At 40.6% G+C, this 19,934-nt stretch overlaps 1 protein-coding gene across 3 annotated transcripts in view; it reads right to left on the reverse strand.

Annotated features, from left to right (window-relative positions):
* nfatc3a (nuclear factor of activated T cells 3a) overlaps nt 1–19,934 on the reverse strand; it is a 175,267-nt gene that overhangs the window by 48,263 nt on the left and 107,070 nt on the right. For all 3 annotated transcript variants that reach the window (XR_013547361.1, XM_078400364.1, XM_078400362.1), the window contains exons 4-6: nt 6,769–6,968; nt 3,770–3,942; nt 2,248–2,388 (exon numbers count right to left, since the gene is read on the reverse strand). Coding sequence is in view for 2 of the 3 variants with exons in the window: in XM_078400364.1 (XP_078256490.1) it covers nt 2,248–2,388; nt 3,770–3,942; nt 6,769–6,968 (514 nt within the window). In the remaining variant the exon portion in view is untranslated. The remainder of the gene's footprint in view (nt 1–2,247; nt 2,389–3,769; nt 3,943–6,768; nt 6,969–19,934) is intronic.

Genomic DNA, 19,934 nt, shown 5'->3' on the forward strand with positions numbered 1-19,934 from the left:
GTCAGATATTGGATGTTTCATTAAAGGTTTGCCTACGTTATTTGGAAATATCAATTCCCCTCAGTGATAACAAGGGATTAAATTTATCCCAGCTATTTTCATTAATAAATCTGTACAAAGTATTGGTAAATTACAAAACTTTCCCTTTCACCCATCAATTGTTATTTTAAAATCTTAAACTGGTTCGTATGGAAATACCTAGCTAGTGTCATTTCATCAGTTATAAGCCGCAAAATTGTAGCTGAAGTCCGAAGTCTTCAGGAGTCTCAAGTAGGTCCTGACCTGAAACGTCACCTGCCCATGTTCTCCAGAGGTCTGCCTGACCTGCTGAGATACTTCAGCACTGTCTGAACCAGCACCCGGGGATGCTTGTATCCCCCAAACGTGTAGCCCCCCTAGCAGATCTCTAACTCTGAGGAGCACCCAAAATCTGTCCATGTGAATTCTCACCACACCTTCACATTTTGAAGCACCAGACATGGGAGAGAGGGACTTGTATATATGCAGAAACAATGTTGGCCATTTTGAACATTAGCTAATGTTAACAGCTTTCTCATAATTTGGAATGCTGCTTCCTAAAGTACAAATTCATTTGACAGCTGCAAAAAAAAGTGTGAACTATGAACAGTCTGATGCTATATCTGACTGCTATTTTCCTGCTCAAAGTGTAAATATATTAATTGGACAATAATAGATTACAAATGATTTCTGACTTTCTGTATTATGGAAGAATGATGATCTGTAAATATGATGCATCAGAAAAAGTGTTACATGGAGAAAGCACTCAACTAGAACTTTTCAAAAGGCACTTTCATGCCAAGTTAAATAACATGCTGTATTAAAATAGCCAGAATGGTTTATCATGTAATGCAATCTAATAATGTTTCTGATTAAAACTGCCCAGCCTAGTAAAGTAGTAGCACCTGACAACTATAAGTAAACAGAAACATTCATAATTTAAATGTGGTTTCCTGGATGCAGATTGCATCATGCCTGAAGCTTCCAAATCTAGGTCAGAAAAAATATTCCAATTGTATTATTCCCATCATTTTTCAGATTCTCTAATCTGATGAAAATATCCCGATAAAATCTAAAAGCATGTGATTAACACAGTAAGCTTCTAATCACCCAAATCCATCACATATTCTTTGCAACTTCCGTTTTAAAGATATTAAAAGGGGGAAAATTAGTATATTGACTTAAAAAATGTAATTAAGTGTTTGTTCATTTTATTTACAACGACCAATTACTTATAATTAAAAGAGACAAAATAAATAACAAGCTAGTGCACTTATATTTTAGTTTTATCACTTTGGAATATTCAAAATCTTTACACAAGTATAAAACTGTCGCTAAAAAGGCGGCACTTCATCATGGAACTGCCTTCTTTTGCCTGTGTAAATGAGCAGAAGTTCAGAACTCTATGCAAGCCTTATGATTGTGCTTAACCTGAACTTTTGCAGCACTTGTGTGGCCTGAATCGAATGATCAAGTTTTACTTCAAAGTATGGCAATTGAAAATTAATTTCCATTGCACTTACAAACATATTTGCATGTTCAAACCCTTGACTCATACAACAGGATTTGCAGACCGTACAAGTATTTTTTAACTGCAATTTCTTGACATTTTCCACCAAACACCACGATCATATCTGCTTACACCATCCTCCCTGGTGGTGCATTCTAGACGCCTACCACCGTGTAAAAAAGACTTGCCTCGCAGTTCTCTTTTAAACTTTTCCCCTTTGCCTTAAAGCTATGCCCTTTGATATTTGACCTCACTATCCTTGGAGAAACTCTAATGCCACACATAGTTTCATAAACTTCTATTATGTTTCCCCTCAGACTTTGACGCTCCGCAGAAAACAGTCCAACTCTGCCCAACCTCTCTCTGTAAACTCCATTATTTCCCCCCTCCTTATTTTCTATTTCTGAACCTTTTCAGCATGCTCCTCAAAGCCTTCACACCCTTCCGAACGATGTAGCTGAATGAATCTTATAGAAAAAAATAACAACTAAAATAGCCAAATTAATGACATTGTAGGAGCATAGCCAATCAGTTCTGGTTCACAGATAATAAAATATATTCCATCTGAAATGCTCTTATCCAAAATGAACAAAGAATAACCAAGGAAAAGAGAACCGGTTTTAAACATAAACAGGTGTATTAACAGAGAAAAGCATATTTGCAACTTTTTTTGTACTACAATTATAAATATGCATAGCTTAGAATTATATTTCACATACCTGGGCCCTTTTCAAGGAAGATAACCTTAGACTCCGGAAGAAAATTGAAACCATTGACAATCATTTCTTCTCCACCAGTGACGGAACATGAATTGATGCTGTACTTTTCAATCTGAGGGAGTTCCTGGGCAGATCGTTGGGCTGTTTTAATCAGATTATTGAAATTACCAAATAAATACTGAATACTGAAATTATATTGAACTTAAGGCATCAATTCTTATATAATTTCAAAAAAAAGTTAAGTACATAGACATGCAAGCATGAGACAATTTTTTAATATGTACACAGAAATCAGCTTCAACTCTTATTTTTCCAGCCTTAATGACTTACGCACCCTTAAAGAATTTAAAAGGCTTGCATGCAAGTATCTCATGAAATCCTGTTGATATTTATTGGCAATTAAGATGACAGGATACTTTTCAAGTATAAAATGTTCACGGTTATAATATGCTCATTTTTAAAGCAAATCCAATTAGAGAAGTCAACAACTTTAGCAGTTTTAGTAATGCATTAATGCTACTTGATAGAAGAAACAAATGAAATCATTACTGAACTCATTATCTGAAAGATGCGATAGTGCTTCTCAGCGAGTTTATTTTCACTAATTATCAAGCACGAGAAATGTTTAATTAGAGGCAATAAGTTTGTGTTCATACCCACAATAAATAGCAGTTGCACTAAGTATGTGATAATGCTTGCATGTTAATAGTTACATTTTATACTCGAAAGAAATTAGCGAAAATACCCAGCTATAGAGTATCTAGATGCAGTAGCCAAGATAATGTTGTTTGGATTCACTCCATGCAATGAGTCCAAAATCCCAGCTATTTCACTATGTTAAAAGACCAGCCTATTTTTCTACTTTCTTCTTACTTTATGCCAGTTGTTTGGTATGGTAATTATATTAATTAACTCATTTTGACTAGGATGCTTTATTCACAATATGTTCATCAGTAAATTGGTACATTTCAAGGGGGCCGAAGTCAAATTTAGATTTTTAGATTTAGAGATACAGCGCGGAAACAGGCCCTTCGGCCCAGCGGGTCCGCACCACCCAGCGATCCCCGCACATTAACACTATCCTACACACACTAGGGACAATTTTTTATTTATTTTTTACATTTGCCCAGCCAATTAACCTACAAACCTGCACGTCTTTGGAGTGTGGGAGGAAACCGATGATCTCAGAGAAAACCCACGCAGGTCACGGGGAGAACGTACAAACTTCGTACAGACGGCGCCCATAGTCAGGATCGAACCTGAGTCTCTGGCGCTGCATTCGCTGTAAGGCAGCAACTCTACCGCTGCGCCACCGTGCCACCCTTGAAGGAATGAAATGAAGGAACATTTCCCTAAAAGCTCATCTCCAACATACTAATTATGTTGTAGAAGGCACAAAATCTATACAGTGAGATCCCTCCAAATAAAGCAGATCACAAACACAATAATATCTGAAAAAGAAAAGATGAAGGAAAAACAATATGCAGGAAAAACGATGGATGGGAATAAATGTCATACTAACAGCATTCAACAGGAATGGAAGCTGCTTGCAGTGAGACAACTTTTCCGTTGGGCTGTGGGATATGCACACGGAAAACAAGGCGAACCCTTGTATTTTTTCTGCCAATATCAGTTTCACCTTTGCGAAGTTCTATATCAGAGTTGCGAAGTTTCAAAATTCCTGCACAGTCAATGCTAAAACAAAACAAGAAAACATTTTAAGCACTCCCAATTTCATATCAAATTTGGATGATTTTTAATTGGAAAGTTGGTTAAACAGCAACTTCAGCTTCAGTTAGAATATGATCCTGTACCTTTTCCGCTTACCCTCCTGATTCCCCCAACCCCAGAAGTGCCACCTTCTCACATTGCCCACGAGCACACATTGCCAGCAACACGTCTAGCTGGGTCTGACATATCACAAAATGCAATTCTCCCTTTCAGAACAATGTGGTGCACAATAAGCCCATGCAGCAACAAAGTAACAGGATTTAGATCCAGCTGGACCTCACCACATGGAAGAGATTAGTCAACGTGAAGTGACCATGACAATGTTCATGGGGGTTGTGACTTCAAGACCACTGATGAGGATGGCAGTGTTGTATTTAATCATCATTCTTACATCCTAGTTTGTTCTCCAATAATCCAAGTGCCTGTTATCTAGACAAAGACTTTGATGCTGCAGCCCATAAGGCAAATGGACACATACAATGGTATGTCAGGCTTACAGGAAACGCAGTCCAGTACCAACATTACACAGAATTTTATGCACAGCCTGAAGCCCAATTTCCCCCTGGATACAAGGGAAGCTCCATTTTAAACGCATTAATATAGCCTGATGTCTCAGCTTCTTTTGCAGCACATCTAGAAGTCAAACATTTGAGTATCAAAAGAATCATACAGCATGGGAACTTGCCCTTCAGCCGAACTACTCCATAGTGACCGAGATGATAATTTAAACCAGTCCCATATCTTTCAAAACTATTCCTATCCAAGTACCTGTCCAACTGTCTTTCACTATTCCAGCCTCAACTACTTCCTCTGGCAGCTCATTTCATAAACCCACCGCAATCTGGAAAAGTTCCCCTCGGGTTCCTATTAAATCTTTCCCCTTACCTTAAACCTATGCCCTCTAGAGCTTGATTCCCCCAAATCTGGGTAAAATACTGTGTGCATTCACCATATACATAGCAGTGATTCAACGGGAGGCTACACTTCAGACATGCAGCCTCAGGCTGCTGCAAGTAAATGGATACCAGAGTTCCAGTCGAGGTAACCCTTGTCCCTTTCCCCTAATCTTTTCCTTTGTCTCGATAGAGGAATGACAATTGAAAAGTGCTGACAGATCCACCAGTTGGGATTTGCCTGCAAGTTTGATACGATCACATTGGAAACACAAAATATTTAAACTTGCCTGTATAAGTTAAATGATAAAGATTAATTAAGGAAGTGATCTATAGATCATGGCCACGGTATTGAATGAATGCTTTGCATGTGTATTCACAAAATATGCTGCTGCTAATGTCATGGGTAAAGGAAGAGGCTGTATAGAAATTGAATGGATAATGGATGGCAGCCTCTTTAAAAGGTTAGCTAAAAGTCAGCCAATCCCAGTGGAATGTATCCTAGCACGTTGAAAGGTTGCAAATGTTACACTCCTTTAAAAAAAACAAAATCTACCACTGAAGGTAGAGAAAAGTCGAGAGATCATAACACTGGATCTAATTAATTTTAATTTGGAATACCACAAGCTCACAGCCAACTAATAAAAGGCAAAATAGAGCTGTCAAAACTGATCAACAGGAATGGAACAATGTGCACACAAGCTGTCAAAAGACAAAAATGGTAGTGGAAAGCAGACAGCAGTGGCAACAGTAGTTTTTCAGCTTGCAGTATGTGGAAATCCTAGCAGCAAGGCAAAGCCTAGGAACTATAGACCAGTGAGGTTAACTTCTGTCGTAGGTAAGCAACTGGTAAGGATTCCAAAGGATAAAATACATGTGCACATTTGGATAGACAGTGGCTGATTAAGGATAGTGTTCATAAGTTTATAAGTGATAGGAGCAAGATTTCATTCAAAGCAAACAATGTGAAATATATTGAGCAATTTACATCAATGGTTCTCCCTTGCTTACTGGGAAATGCATTAACCACCAAAATCGCTATCTAGTCATTTTACATTTGAAAGGAAATCCCTGTCTATCGGGAATGCAACTTTCCACCAAAATGTCAACCACATATCAGATTCATTTATGCTAGATAAGTCATAGACTTCATCTATGTCCACGTTTTTGACAGTCTGCTTTGACCCAACTTCATTATCAAAACATATGCTTAAGAGAATACTCCAGGTCAAGTTCTTGCAACAATTGCACCTTCAAGCATTCAATTAAAAATGCCCATTTTTTTTAACATTTCTCTTTATCCGACAATCTGTTGCTGGTGACCACTCTGTTCCAAATTAGGAGCTATTAGTGGTATTTCTATTAGCTTTGATTTCCTGCTTTCAAGAGGGATTGAGGGGAGCCAAGACATGTACTTTTTTAAACCTGGACCTACAAATAAAACCTTGAAAGGAAACTACCGCTACATCATGAACATTAATCATCATTTCAAACTGTACAATTTAAAAACAGCAAAGCTGTAGTAATTCCTTACCCTGGTATATTAAAGGTATCTTAGTTAAATAAATGTATCTTTCTTTCATTTGTATAAACCCTGCCTGAAACATCATTCATAAGTTTTTAACTATACAGACTTTAAATGAAGTGGCAAAGGTTTTAAAGAAAATGTAATAAAAATGTACACGTTCCAACTGATTTTAATGGTTCGATTGTGCAAAGCATTGAACTGGATAACTTAATTTAGTTTATTACTGTCATGTATACCGAGGTACAGTGGGAAGCTTTTGTTTGTGTGGTACCCAGTCAAAGACTATACATGAATACAAACAAGCCAGTGCACAGATAAAGGATAGTGGACAAAAACACAATATCGTTTCACTTAGGTTTGCATAAGTACCTGGCAATCATATTGTTTTCAGGTAGAAGTGGAATTTCAAGAACCTTTGTGCTGGTAACTATGATCTCCTGACTAGCTGTGGCAACAGTCTTTCCTGTAATTCTGTGCACCTGGTAGAACGCATGTGGTCTTAAATAGCGATCGTCAGCAGTTCCAATGAACATCTGCAGGTTGATTGGCTTTTCATTGTAACCTTGAAGCTGTGAAAGAAAACACTTTTACGATAAGCAAAATGTAGTAGATTTGCTGGAGAGAAAGCAAAGAAAATCGGCTCCCGATGTCTCTTCATCGGCTTATGAAGAGACATAATTGGCCATATTCAAAACCAAGTTTCTATTACTTTTTTCATTACTAAAATTAATCCAATTTGGCCACACAATTGTGTAAATAATTCTGTTATTTCAGTTCTGCTAAAAAAAAGAGAATTTTGCTTCCAACAACACCTCACTAAATATAGTTTCCACATTTTAAAGACACACCTGCAGCCAATGTAGTCTTTGGAATTAATATTTTTTTAAAAGACAGAAGTCTGGAAACATTAAGGAAATTAGGATCACTCACGATGCACAAGTATTTCAATCACAATTCCCCACCACCCTCTTCCTCCAGACTAAGCTTTGTAACCAAAACACATTGATTGATAGAAAATAAATGGAAAACTGTCACCAGTTTAGAGTTACCTAAATTTAAAAAAACAAGTGCCCTCAATTAATGCTTGCAATGGCGTGTGCACAGTATCGGTACAGCACTTCACACTCATAAACCAGCATGTTAGTGGTTTATTCAAATTTTATGTTGCAAAAATAAATCTATTTAGAAAATGGTGTTACTTTTAGACCTCGTGTCTAATTTCTCTACAACTGAAAAACAAATCTTGTGTGTTTTATACGATCTTCCATCCTGATTAACCAGTCATTTATCTTGTTGCTGTTTTTGTGATCATTTTGTCCCCATTTTAATCTCAGAGGTACCCACAAACATACTGGACATGGACCAGTCAAAGAGACATACTATACAGACGCCTTTGGTAAAACTCTCTTCTAGGTACAGAGAGTGATGGTGGCAGTTGGCAATGCTAAATAGGAACCTGGCTGAGTCTGATGCCCATGTAGTCTCCATAAAGCAGTACTGCACACCAGACAGCCAGAAAGAAAATCGGAAAAACCATAGACAGTCCTCATCTGAACAACAGTCACTGGCTACAGAAGCCCGATATAGAGTTAAAAAGCCATTAAGCCCACAGACTATTTTACAGTGACAGGACTCAAGGTTCCAGCCAATATGCTTGCTGAATTGACTGTGATACATCTAGACTTTACTTTAGACTTTAGAGATACAGCGTGGAAACAGGCCATTCGGCCTACCAACGATCACCTAGCCCACTAGCACTATCTACACACTAGGAACAATTTACAATTTCCAGAAGCAAATTAACCTCCAAGCCTGTTTGGCTTTGGAGTGCGGGTGGAACCCAGAACACCCGGAGAAAACCCATGCAGACACAGGGATCGCATACAAACAGACAGCATCTATAGTCAGGATCAAACCCGGGTCTCTGGTGCTGTAAGGCAACAATTCTACTGCTGCGCCACTGTGCCACTCTGCGCCATAATGCTTGTATTAGAAGGAAAAAGGAACCACATTTCTACACTAACTCCCGGGCATAGCCCCAATGGCATAGCTGTGTGCCAGCCAATGTTGAAAAAGAATGGCGTGAATAATGCGGTGAAAGACTATCTGGGGCAAACCCATATGGTAAGACTTTTTTGAAACAGCCCAATGCATGGCAATTACTGTTTATTGTATGAACACACACATGAAAGATGATTGACATGGCTTTACAACACCGTGGATCAGATCATATTATTAAAAACCAGGGGAGGCCATTGAAGAACATCAGGACATTTGCAAAATCAGGGCACTGCAGAATGTTCTAAACAAAGAGCCCTTTGACAAAGTTAGAGAGTGCATCTCAGTGTGATGTTTGCCGACAAGCGAAGAACCAACCATTATTTAAATAGCCCTATGGTGCATAACAAGCACGGGAACAGCCCTACGTAGCTTTAGAAGTTTGACGACATTTGCTCACTTTCCTCAAAACTAAGATACCAATATCTTTTAACAATGGTCGTCACTTATTCTGGCCATTTGGCAGCCATTCCTGCTGTCAAGAGACACCAGGTTAACAGCCTTCACAGCCATCAGCAGTTTATATCCTACCCAGCAGACCCTCTTGAAATACAGTCTGATAATAGAATCCATTTTTCATGACAGAAGGTATAGGAATGGGCTTCTGACAATTGTGTGTTTTGACTAACACACATTCCCTACTATCCTCCAGCATCAGGCCTGATTGAGAGGATGAATGGCCTGTCTAAGTAACAGATCAAGCTTCTCATGCGCAACCCCACTCCAGATTCCAAATGTGTGCAAGTGGGAGATTTAGGGTACGCTACCCAAATGACCCTCGACAAGTAGCTGAAACTCTTGCAAATGGGCATGGTAACATGTTGTGGATTCGAGTACTGGGCCGATCAGCACAGGTTCTGTTTTAAATCGGAAAAAAAGTAAGGCAGCCCAGATAAGGTATGTCACCAGTGAGCTCATCATAAAAAGACAATACAGTAGAGGAATTGTAGAACCCAAGTGTGTGGGATCACATCTGAAACTATGGAATCCATGGATTTGCATTATATTGCGTGATTGTTGTGCTTCTTTGAATTGTACATATATTACAACATATTATTCTATTTTTAAATGACATTTTGTTAAAAAGTACATATATTATGTTACTGGGGAGATTTGTACATAAGACTGAGGTTTGCGTTGCCAGGCCACCCCGTGGAACAGTTATTTGAGTGCATCCGGTTAGATGAGTGCTGCAGACTGACAATTCCAAGACGTGGAAAGTAATGCAAGGCTTTTCAGCTAAAGACTATTTTTTCTAATAGTCCCCATGTCAAGCACGCAGGCTTGCCTCGAAAAACAACTGGGTGCTTAGGAAAATAATTAGGCTCACTTGGAAAAATGAATAAAGCATAGGCCTCAGACCATGCAGCCTCAGACCATGCAGCCCCAGACCATGCAGCCCCAGACCATGCAGCCCCAGACCATGCAGCTCCAGACCATGCAGCCTCAGACCATGCAGCCTCAGACCATGCAGCCTCAGACCATGCAGCCTCAGACCATGCAGCCTCAGACCATGCAGCCTCAGACCATGCAGCCTCAGACCATGCAGCCTCAGACCATGCAGCCTCAGACCATGCAGCCTCAGACCATGCAGCCTCAGACCATGCAGCCCCAGACCATGCAGCCCGACCATGCAGCCCCAGACCATGCAGCCTCAGACCATGCAGCCTCAGACCATGCAGCCTCAGACTCAGACCATGCAGCCTCAGACTCAGACCATGCAGCCTCAGACCATGCAGCCGCAGACCATGCAGCCTCAGACCATGCAGCCGCAGACCATGCAGCCTCAGACCATGCAGCCTCAGACCATGCAGCCTCAGACCATGCAGCCTCAGACCATGCAGCCCCAGACCATGCAGCCCCAGACCATGCAGCCTCAGACCATGCAGCCCCAGACCATGCAGCCCCAGACCATGCAGCTCCAGACCATGCAGCCTCAGACCATGCAGCCCCAGACCATGCAGCCTCAGACCATGCAGCCTCAGACCATGCAGCCTCAGACCATGCAGCCTCAGACTCAGACCATGCAGCCCCAGACCATGCAGCTTCAGCCTCAGACCATGCAGCCTCAGACTCAGACCATGCAGCCTCAGACCATGCAGCCTCAGACCATGCAGCCTCAAGGACATCTTGCAATAAGACAAGACAAACTTTTTTTCCCAATGGCCCTCTGAGATTAGCTCAATCCTGCTACAATAAATAACCCCTGTTCCCATTACTAAGGAAGAGACCTGGTTTTAATAATGTAGTTGGTAGCTGTTTGTGGATTTGGGAAAGTTTATTGAATATACGAGTGAGTACACTGGGCATCATCTCGGACTGGGATCCAGAATGGTGCCAAGACCCGAGAGCTCTCATCGCCCCGCTATTAAGGAAGCCCCAGCGTAAAGGAAAGGCATGAGACTTGTTGCTACCTGCGCCGCTGGCATCAACAAAGACCCAAGGAGCGGAAGGGCGTGAGATTTGAGACTTAATCTTGTACTTGTATGTTTTCGTAAACAGTTTCTCAGTGTTCTTTTTCAATCATTTATTCAAATCCTCAAAACGTGCTTGTATCATTACAGCAAGGTACAATACTAAGCTTCCTTTAGGAAGGTACAGGTTAATTAAGGACAATTAATATGGATTTATCATTAGAAGGCCCTTTATGAATAACTCAATTGACTATTTTGAGCTGTCGACAAGGAGAGCCGATGATGCCAATGCATTTGACACTGTCAATAAAGGATTTTAGCAATGCTTTTGACATGGTCCCACATGGTAAGCTTGTCAAATAAATAAAAGCTCCTGGGATCCAAGACAGAGTGTCAAATTGGATCTAAAATTGGTTTATTGGTAGGAATCTTTGGATAAGGGCCAAAAGATCAATGATTTAGTCTTCATTTCTAAAAAAAACATTTTTAGGATCTGGGTACAGATGGAAAAGCCAGTGCTTATTACCCATTACAAATTACATTTGAGAACATGGTGAGCTGCCACATGGTGTAACAAGGTAAACCCGTAGTGCTGTTCATGAGGGAATTCCAGGATTTTGACCCAGCAAAAATGAAGAATTAATGATACATTTCTTTGTCAGATTGGGAAGTGAAATTGGAGAGGAACCTGCGGCTGACGGTATTCCCAGGCATTTAACATGATTGTCATTCTGAGTCATAGAGTGTATTAGTTTGAGAGGTGCTGCTGGAATAGCCTGGGTAAGTAAATGCAATGCATTGTGAAGATGATACACATTGGAGTCATAGAGTTCTAGTAGTGGAGGGAGTGAATGTTTCGGGTGATCTAATAAAACAGCAGTAAAACAAGCTGCTGGAAGAACTCCGTCAGCCAGACAACTCTAGTGGAGAGAAATAGTCAATATTTTGGATCAAAATCCTTCATCTGGACTGAAAAAGTAGAGGGGAGATAGCCAGTAGGTGGAGAAGAGGAAGGGTGGGGGGTGTGTAAGTGCTGGCAAGTGGTAGGTGAATCAGTTCAGTTTAGTTTATTGTCATAGAAACATAGAAAATAGGTGCAGGAGTAGGCCATTCGGCCCTTCGAGCCTGCACCGCCATTCAATATGATCATGGCTGATCATCCAACTCAGTATCCTGTACCTGCCTTCTCTCCATACCTCCTGATCCCTTTAGCCACAAGGGCCACATCTAACTACCTCTTAAATATAGCCAATGAACTGGCCTCAACTACCTGTCTGTATACCTGGCAGAGAATTCCACAGATTCACCACTCTCTGTGAAAAAAAACTTTCTCATCTCGGTCCTAAAAGACTTCCCCCTTATCCTTAAACTGTGACCCCTTGTTCTGGACTTCCCCAACATCGGGAACAATCTTCCTGCATCTAGCCTGTCCAACCCCTTAAGAATTTTGTAAGTTTCTATAAGATTCCCCCCTCAATCTTCTAAATTCCAGCAAGTACAAGCCGAGTCTATCCAGTCTTTCTTCATATGAAAGTCCTGCCATCCCAGGAATCAATCTGGTGAACCTTCTCTGTTTTCCCTCTATGGCAAGAATGTCTTTCCTCAGATTAGGAGACCAAAACTGTACGCAATACTCCAGGTGTGGTCTCACCAATGCCCTGTACAACTGTCATGAATCAGCAAGGAGGGTTTAACTAGTATAAGAAAATAACTGCAGATGCTGGTACAAATCGATTTATTCACAAAATGCTGGAGTAACTCAGCAGGTCAGGCAGCATCTCGGGAGAGAAGGAATCCTTCTCTCCCGAGGAGGGTTTAACTGGCAGATGGAGTCAAGTGGAGGAGAAAAGGGTACAAATACCTAAAGGTTGGGAAGTGATAGATGGAAGCAACAAAGAGCTGTAGATGATACAATGCTTAGCCATACCAGAGAGCATTGCAGGCACACTTGAAGCTTTATCTTTTTATTAGCTGCCTATTCACTGCCTTTCGTGACTAGAAATGGTAGGACTGCAAGGATTCCATCTGGTCCGATGGTTGTGATATCACTTAGATCTGCCCATGACATGCTGATTTTACCGTTGAGCACACATCTTGTGCTGCAGCCTGTGTTGGGTTGGGTTTAGTGACAGCCATACCTTGTATCCTTGTTCATGATACTTGCATTGGTGGAAATGTCCCAATATATATCTTGTCATACCTTCTTAGGATCTTATATTTCAATAAGATCACTCCCCCTTCTTCTAAACCCCAGAGATCTAATTTATGTCGCTGCTCGTGAGAGGACAACCCTCTCAACCAAAAATTAACCTAATTAATTTCTTTTGGGTTGCCTTTTTAAAAAAAAAAAAGGATCAGAAATTGTGCATGGTTCTCCAGATGTGAACTCATCTATTCCCTTTACAACAGTAACAATACATCCCCATTTGTAGACTATAACTCAATGTGCTATTTGCATCCCGCTCCCTCCCTCCCTCCCCCCCCCCCCCCCCCCCCCCGGTCTGCTTTAAGGACAACTGAACAAAAAAAACAATTTAGTAGGGTTCATTAATTACACAATTGAATTAAAATGAACATTCACAAAAGTTATAACGTAGTTTCAGGAACTGATGAGCAGATGACTATACTGTCAGAAATAAAAATACCAAACGGACTTTTAAATCTATAATAATAATAATGAGTTCTGATGCCAAAAGGCTTATTAACACTCCTTTACTGGACAAAAGGCAAAAATCAGGAAGGAGAGTGATGTCTACTTTTCAAATTGTTGTGATTAAAAGCTAGTTTTTATAAAAACACAAAATAACCAGGGATATGAAGACTATATCATCTTGCCAATTACAAGCTGAATTGCAGTTACAAGCATGGATCAAACACACCGTGCTCTGATCAAGAATGCAATGTCTACAGGGTTGAATGTTATTTAATCTAACTAATCCCAGTGAACCAGCTGCTCCACATCACAACTCAAGCATATGAATTCTGAGTTATATTAAAATACTGACATTTATACGATCCAGATCAGTAAAACAACCACATGCCCTTTCTACCGGGATAGTAAACAGAAACTAAAATAAAACTGCTGTATAATATTACACATGTTGATCATCTAATTTAAGGACATTTTATTTTGGTCATCTGTTCTGTCAGCACTTGCCAGAAATAGCAAAAGACCATCCCATAAACAATGCAAAAATTACTTTCCCTTATTAAGAACTGAATAAAACCCTATTTTGAACACTTAAAAATCATTAGGGTACTTTGACATTGCCCAAGACATTACACAGTGCCTCAGGTTGGGCCTATTCTCTCCAAAGTATCCTTCTCTGCTATTAATGTAACACTACACTTGTACAGGCACCCTTTGCTTTTATATGGGACCATTGCCAAGCTGTTTGTGTTTCTCTTGCGTTTCTATGGCAAAGATCAGTGTATGCGTAAGTAAAATTGTAGTGAAGGGGCTAACACCAAAGGTCGCCACCGTATAAAAATCAACCGAGTTCCAAATAACTGAGACTACAATCACTGTGAATGTCTTAAGTTGTATCCAGTTAACTACGTTTAAACCAAAAAAAGTTATTTCAAATTATTCAGCCAAAAGGCCAAATATATTGGAATGATATTTTGACCAAACTGTTCAGTTGTTTTTATATGACAGGTCTCTTCCTTGTTAGGCAGCCCCACAAGATGATGATTTACTTCCACTAAAGTTCTGAGATCTCTACGCAAGTGAATTGGCCACTGAACTGCTGTTACAGATGGTCTTAATGAAGCAAAGTCCTTGACCAACCACGAGGATTCAAGCCAAATGCTCTGGCTTAGCAAGCACACGTACACCCACACACACATAAAGGCATATGATATATAAGAAAATAACTGCAGATGCTGGTACAAATCGATTTATTCACAAAATGCTGGAGTAACTCAGCAGATCAGGCAGCATCTCGGGAGAGAAGGAATGGGTGACGTTTCGGGTCGAGACCCTTCTTCAGACCCTTCTTCTTATGACGAAAGGCATATGATCTTGCCCACATCTTTTTTTCCCACTAACTCCTCCTACAATGTCTATTTGTCCCCTTTTACTCACTGCATTTGTCAGCCTATTCCTTCTGTCCAGAGATGCTGCCCATCCTGCTGAGTTGCTCCAGCATGCAGTGTCTATCTTCGGTGTAAACCAGCATCTGTAGTTCCTTCCTACACCCTCTTTGGGATTATTCCCCCAATGCCTATTGCCCTTCCCAGAATCTTTGGCTACCTTTCTGATGATGCCCAATGAGAGCAGATTACAGTAACCCATGTTCGAAAGGTCGGGGTGCGCATAATATACTAGTTGACGAATTGCATTCATCTCCAGGAGTGTAAATATCATCACCATGTTTGCACTAGTTAGAATCTAACTCCCTGCTTCATCACTGGACTTGTTACTGAGCCCAGTGGCAGAGCAGCCCATTTAGCAGTCTGTATATGGATATGTCATTGGATGGACAGGAACCTGAAAAAAAAATTGGGGAAACCAGGAACTGTAGGTGCCGGTTTACAAAAAATATATACAAAGGGCTGGAGCAACTCAGCGAGTTAGGCAGCATCTCTGGAGAACATGCAACGCGTGAAAGCCCCTTAAATGCCACTATCATAGCTGTCTCCACCACCACCCCTAGCAATGCATTCCAGGTCCCCACTAGTCTCTTTGTAAAAAACAAACTTGCTCTGCACATCTCCATTAAACATTCCTTCTCTCACCTTATAGCTATGCCCTCTAATCTGGACATTTTTACCCGGGAAAAAGGTTCTGACCGTCTTCCCTATCTACGTCTCTCATAATGTCATAATGTTATATACTTCTATCGTCTTGCCTCAACCTCCAGCATTCCAGAGAAAACAATCCAAGTCGATCCAACCTGGGCCCCATATCTGAGGAAGGATGTGCTGGCACTAGAGAGGGTCCAGAGGAGGTTTACAAGATTGATTCCAAGTGTAAGTGGGTTAGCATATGATGAGGTTTGACAGCACCAGGCCTCTCCTCGCTGGAGTTTAGAAGGATGGGGGGGGGGGCTCATTGAAACTTACAGAATAATGAAAGGCATAGTGTGGATGTGGAAAGATTGTTTACACTGGTGGGAGAGTCTAGAACCAGAGGTCATAGCCTCAGAATTAAAGGGTGCTCTTTTAGAAAGGAGACGAGGAGGAACTTCTTTAGTCAGAGGGTATTTAATCTGTGGAATTCATAGAAACATAGAAAATAGGTGCAGGAGTAGGCCATTCGGCCCTTCGAGCCTGCACCGCCATTCAATACGATCATGGCTGATCATCCAACTCAGTATCCCGTACATGTCTTCTCTCCATACCCCCGATCTCTTTAGCCACAAGGGCCACATCTAACTCCCTCTTAAATATAGCCAATGAACTGGCCTCAACTACCTGTCTGTATACCTGGCAGAGAATTCCACAGATTCACCACTCTCTGTGAAAAAAAACTTTCTCATCTCGGTCCTAAAAGACTCCCCCTTATCCTTAAACTGTGACCCCTTGTTCTGGACTTCCCCAACATCGGGAACAATCTTCCTGCATCTAGCCTGTCCAACCCCTTAAGAATTTTGTAAGTTTCTATAAGATCCCCCCTCAATTTTCTAAATTCCAGTCTTTCTTCATATGAAAGCCCTGCCATCCCAGGAATCAATCTGGTGAACCTTCTCTGTACTCCCTCTATGGCAAGAATGTCTTTCCTCAGATTAGGAGACCAAAACTGTACGCAATACTCCAGGTGTGGTCTCACCAATGCCCTGTACAACTGCAGCAGAACCTCCCTGCTCCTATACTCAAATCCCCTCGCTATGAATGCCAACATACCATTCGCTTTCTTCACTGCCTGCTGCACCTGCATGCCTACTTTCAATGACTGGTGTACCACGACACCCAGGTCTCGTTGCATCTCCCCTTCTCCTAATCGGCAACCATTCAGGTAAGTCTGCTTTCCTGTTCTTGCCACCAAAGTGGATAACCTCACATTTATCCACATTATACTGCATCTGCCATGCCTTTGCCCACTCACCTAACCTATCCAAGTCACGTTGCAGCCTCCTAGCATCCTCCTCACAGCTAACACTGCCTCCCAGCTTCGTGTCATCCGAAAACTTGGAGATGTTGCATTCAATTCCCTCGTCCAAATCATTAATATATATTGTAAATAGCTGGGGTCCCAGCACTGAGCCTTGATACCCCACTAGTCACTGCCTGCCATTCTGAAAAGGACCCGTTTATTCCTACTCTTTGCTTCCTGTCTGCCAGCCAGTTCTCTATCCACATCAATACTGAACCCACAATACCGTGTGCTTTAAGTTTGCATACTAATCTCTTAATTGCCATAGAGGGTTGTGGAGGCCAAGTCAGTGGATATTTTTACAGTAGAGGTAGACAAATTCTTGATTAGAAAGGGTGTCAAGGGTTATGGGGAGAAGGCAGGAAATTGGGATTAGGAGGCAGAGATCAGCCATGATTGCATGGCGGAGTAGACCTTTGGCCTTTAGGTAAAATACATACATTTTACTGTCACTTTCCATTATAGATAGTTTATAAAGCCTAGATGTATAATACTGCAGATTATATCTGGCATCAGTGTCAAGGGAAGTGGAAATCATTTTGTCTACCGAGGTAAAAATAACATTCCTACCTGCAAAGGTAACCTGGGAATAACAGTAAAAGAAAAGACAATATGGTTGTAAACAACCACACATGGCAAGGTGGAGGGGAATTGCGTTTGGCTGCTTTCCAGAAGCCTCAAAATAACAAAGACAAAATTGGATACATGTACTAAAGCTGCAGAGAGAGCATGTTAAAGGTGTGCAACAGAATTTTCTGCAAATGAGCACCTATGGAAGTTACGCGATGGTCCCAACCAGCATGTTGTTTTCAGCACAGCAACTAATATTTCACATTCATTCTACAGGTGGCAATTCCTTTTAAAGTCCTGAAAGAAACTCATTTTTTGTTGTAACTCCATATTTTAGGTGACAACGAATGAGCAATTAATTTATTTGGCATCCTAGCATTTGGATTCCATTTCTGAGCATATGTAGGGCACTGCCCTCAACATTTAAAAAAGGCGACAAACCCAATTTCAAATCATTTTGACTTCTGGGAATCATGCGATTTCCACAGCTGCCCAGATTTCTATTTTGGTCACATGCTCCCTAGACGACACTAATGTTTACATTACAATTAGGATTTCTCTGCCAATGCCATTCAAGCAGGCTGCATAGAAAGCCTCGTAGTATCTGCAAATCCCCCTTCCTCTCAGCGGAAAGCACCTCATCCATGCAGGACATTCTACCCTGAAGAATTTGACAAATATAATGATGTTAGCTGGATATGAATATGAAGCAAATTCCTGGACAAAACTACAGCCGCAAATGTTGATGTTTACTTTCAAATTGGAACCGGATAGAAATGAACTGGATTTTAAGTGCTGAGGGTAGCATTTGATCAAAAATATTAAAATACAGCTTCCCACCATGTGTTACAGAGTGTGTACATCCCATCCCCGTGATACAGTGTGTACATCCCATCCCCGTGATACAGAGTGTGTACATCCCATCCCCGTGATACAGAGTGATTGTGTTCCTAAAAAAAACGTATGCATTGCCATTTTCCATACTGCGAATCCTTGATAAAAATTGGCAAGATTTGTTATTTCTTTAACATCTTCATTTATTCTTTTCTCACGTAAATTCCCCCCAAGAGCAAATCTTCATTCTGCAATTCAATCTTTTTGGTAGTAATTTATAAATTCTGCAATGGTGAATTTCTGTCACCAGAAGGGCCATAATATGGGGATACACTGCAATTCACTGTATCATTGCTATTCATTGTTCAGAAGCTTGATACCTATTTGGAATAGGTTGGTTAATAACTATGCTCTATCATGACCAAGCTCTCCGTATTGCTTGGTCAATATACATGCAATTTCTCAACTCCACAAAAATTTCAACGCCTCCATTGATGGCACTGAAAATGTAGGATATTCAAATTACAGGCACAATGCTCTACTTGAAATGAACAGATATAAATTAGCATTTCAATTTTACTGATAATGAAAGCAGTCATGGACTACTAGGACGGTGCTATCCAAAATATTTACCAATAGCCACATGATAAGCTGATCATTTAAATCGAAGATAGACACAAAAACCTGGAGTAACTCAGCGGGATAGGCAGCATCTCTGGAGAGAAGGAATGGGTGACGTTTCCGATCGAGAGCCTTCTTCAGACAGGTTAGGGATAAGGGAAACGAGAGATAGATGCATTCCTAGTAAATAAAGAGATCCACAGTCTTGTGATTCTGACTTAACAGTAATGTTGCAAAAACTGTGCAGATGGAACTTGGCCTTGTAATCTTTCTTCCTCCTGTGCCCCTCTCTTCAATGGGACAGAAAGTAAAGCTTTTTTTAAGGATTTTTACTGATTGCATGGAATCCAAAACTAAGGCCAAAAACAAGAAAATATAAAACGGATGAAAACCTTTTACAAACCTAAAAGCAACATTACACATTCATGCAGTTACTAGTCAATAAGAGTTGGATATGGCTTTAAAATATTTAAACAATTGCCTCCGCACATACCACTCAAGGCCATGGACAAATGGCTGAAATTGCAACATTGATTTTGGGGGCATTGATATATGCTTGTCCTGAGGAATTTAAAAAATCCCCATACTTTGGTGACCTTAAGAAAATAGTTCCCAGCTCTGTCAGTCTAAATGTCTGCTGTTTCAGTTGAATCAATACTTTGCCATAATGTAAAGTATTCTGAAATTCTGAATACAGAATTTGATTTCAATAAGCTGCCATGATATTACAGCGAACGGTCTGAATCAGTTCCATAATGGATTTCAGCATTAAATTATTCCACGAAGGACTACAATCATCAGGAATGAAGGCACCAAATACCAAAATAGTAACTAGCTTCTGAGATAACAAACATAGGCATAATTTTTTTTAATTGATATGCTCTTATAGTTATAACCATTGTTTTATTCAATCCTGCCAAAGCTCTGTCTTTACCTTTCCT

This window comes from Rhinoraja longicauda, chromosome 6 (genome assembly GCF_053455715.1).
Source record: "Rhinoraja longicauda isolate Sanriku21f chromosome 6, sRhiLon1.1, whole genome shotgun sequence".
Taxonomy (NCBI): Eukaryota; Metazoa; Chordata; class Chondrichthyes; order Rajiformes; family Arhynchobatidae; genus Rhinoraja; species Rhinoraja longicauda.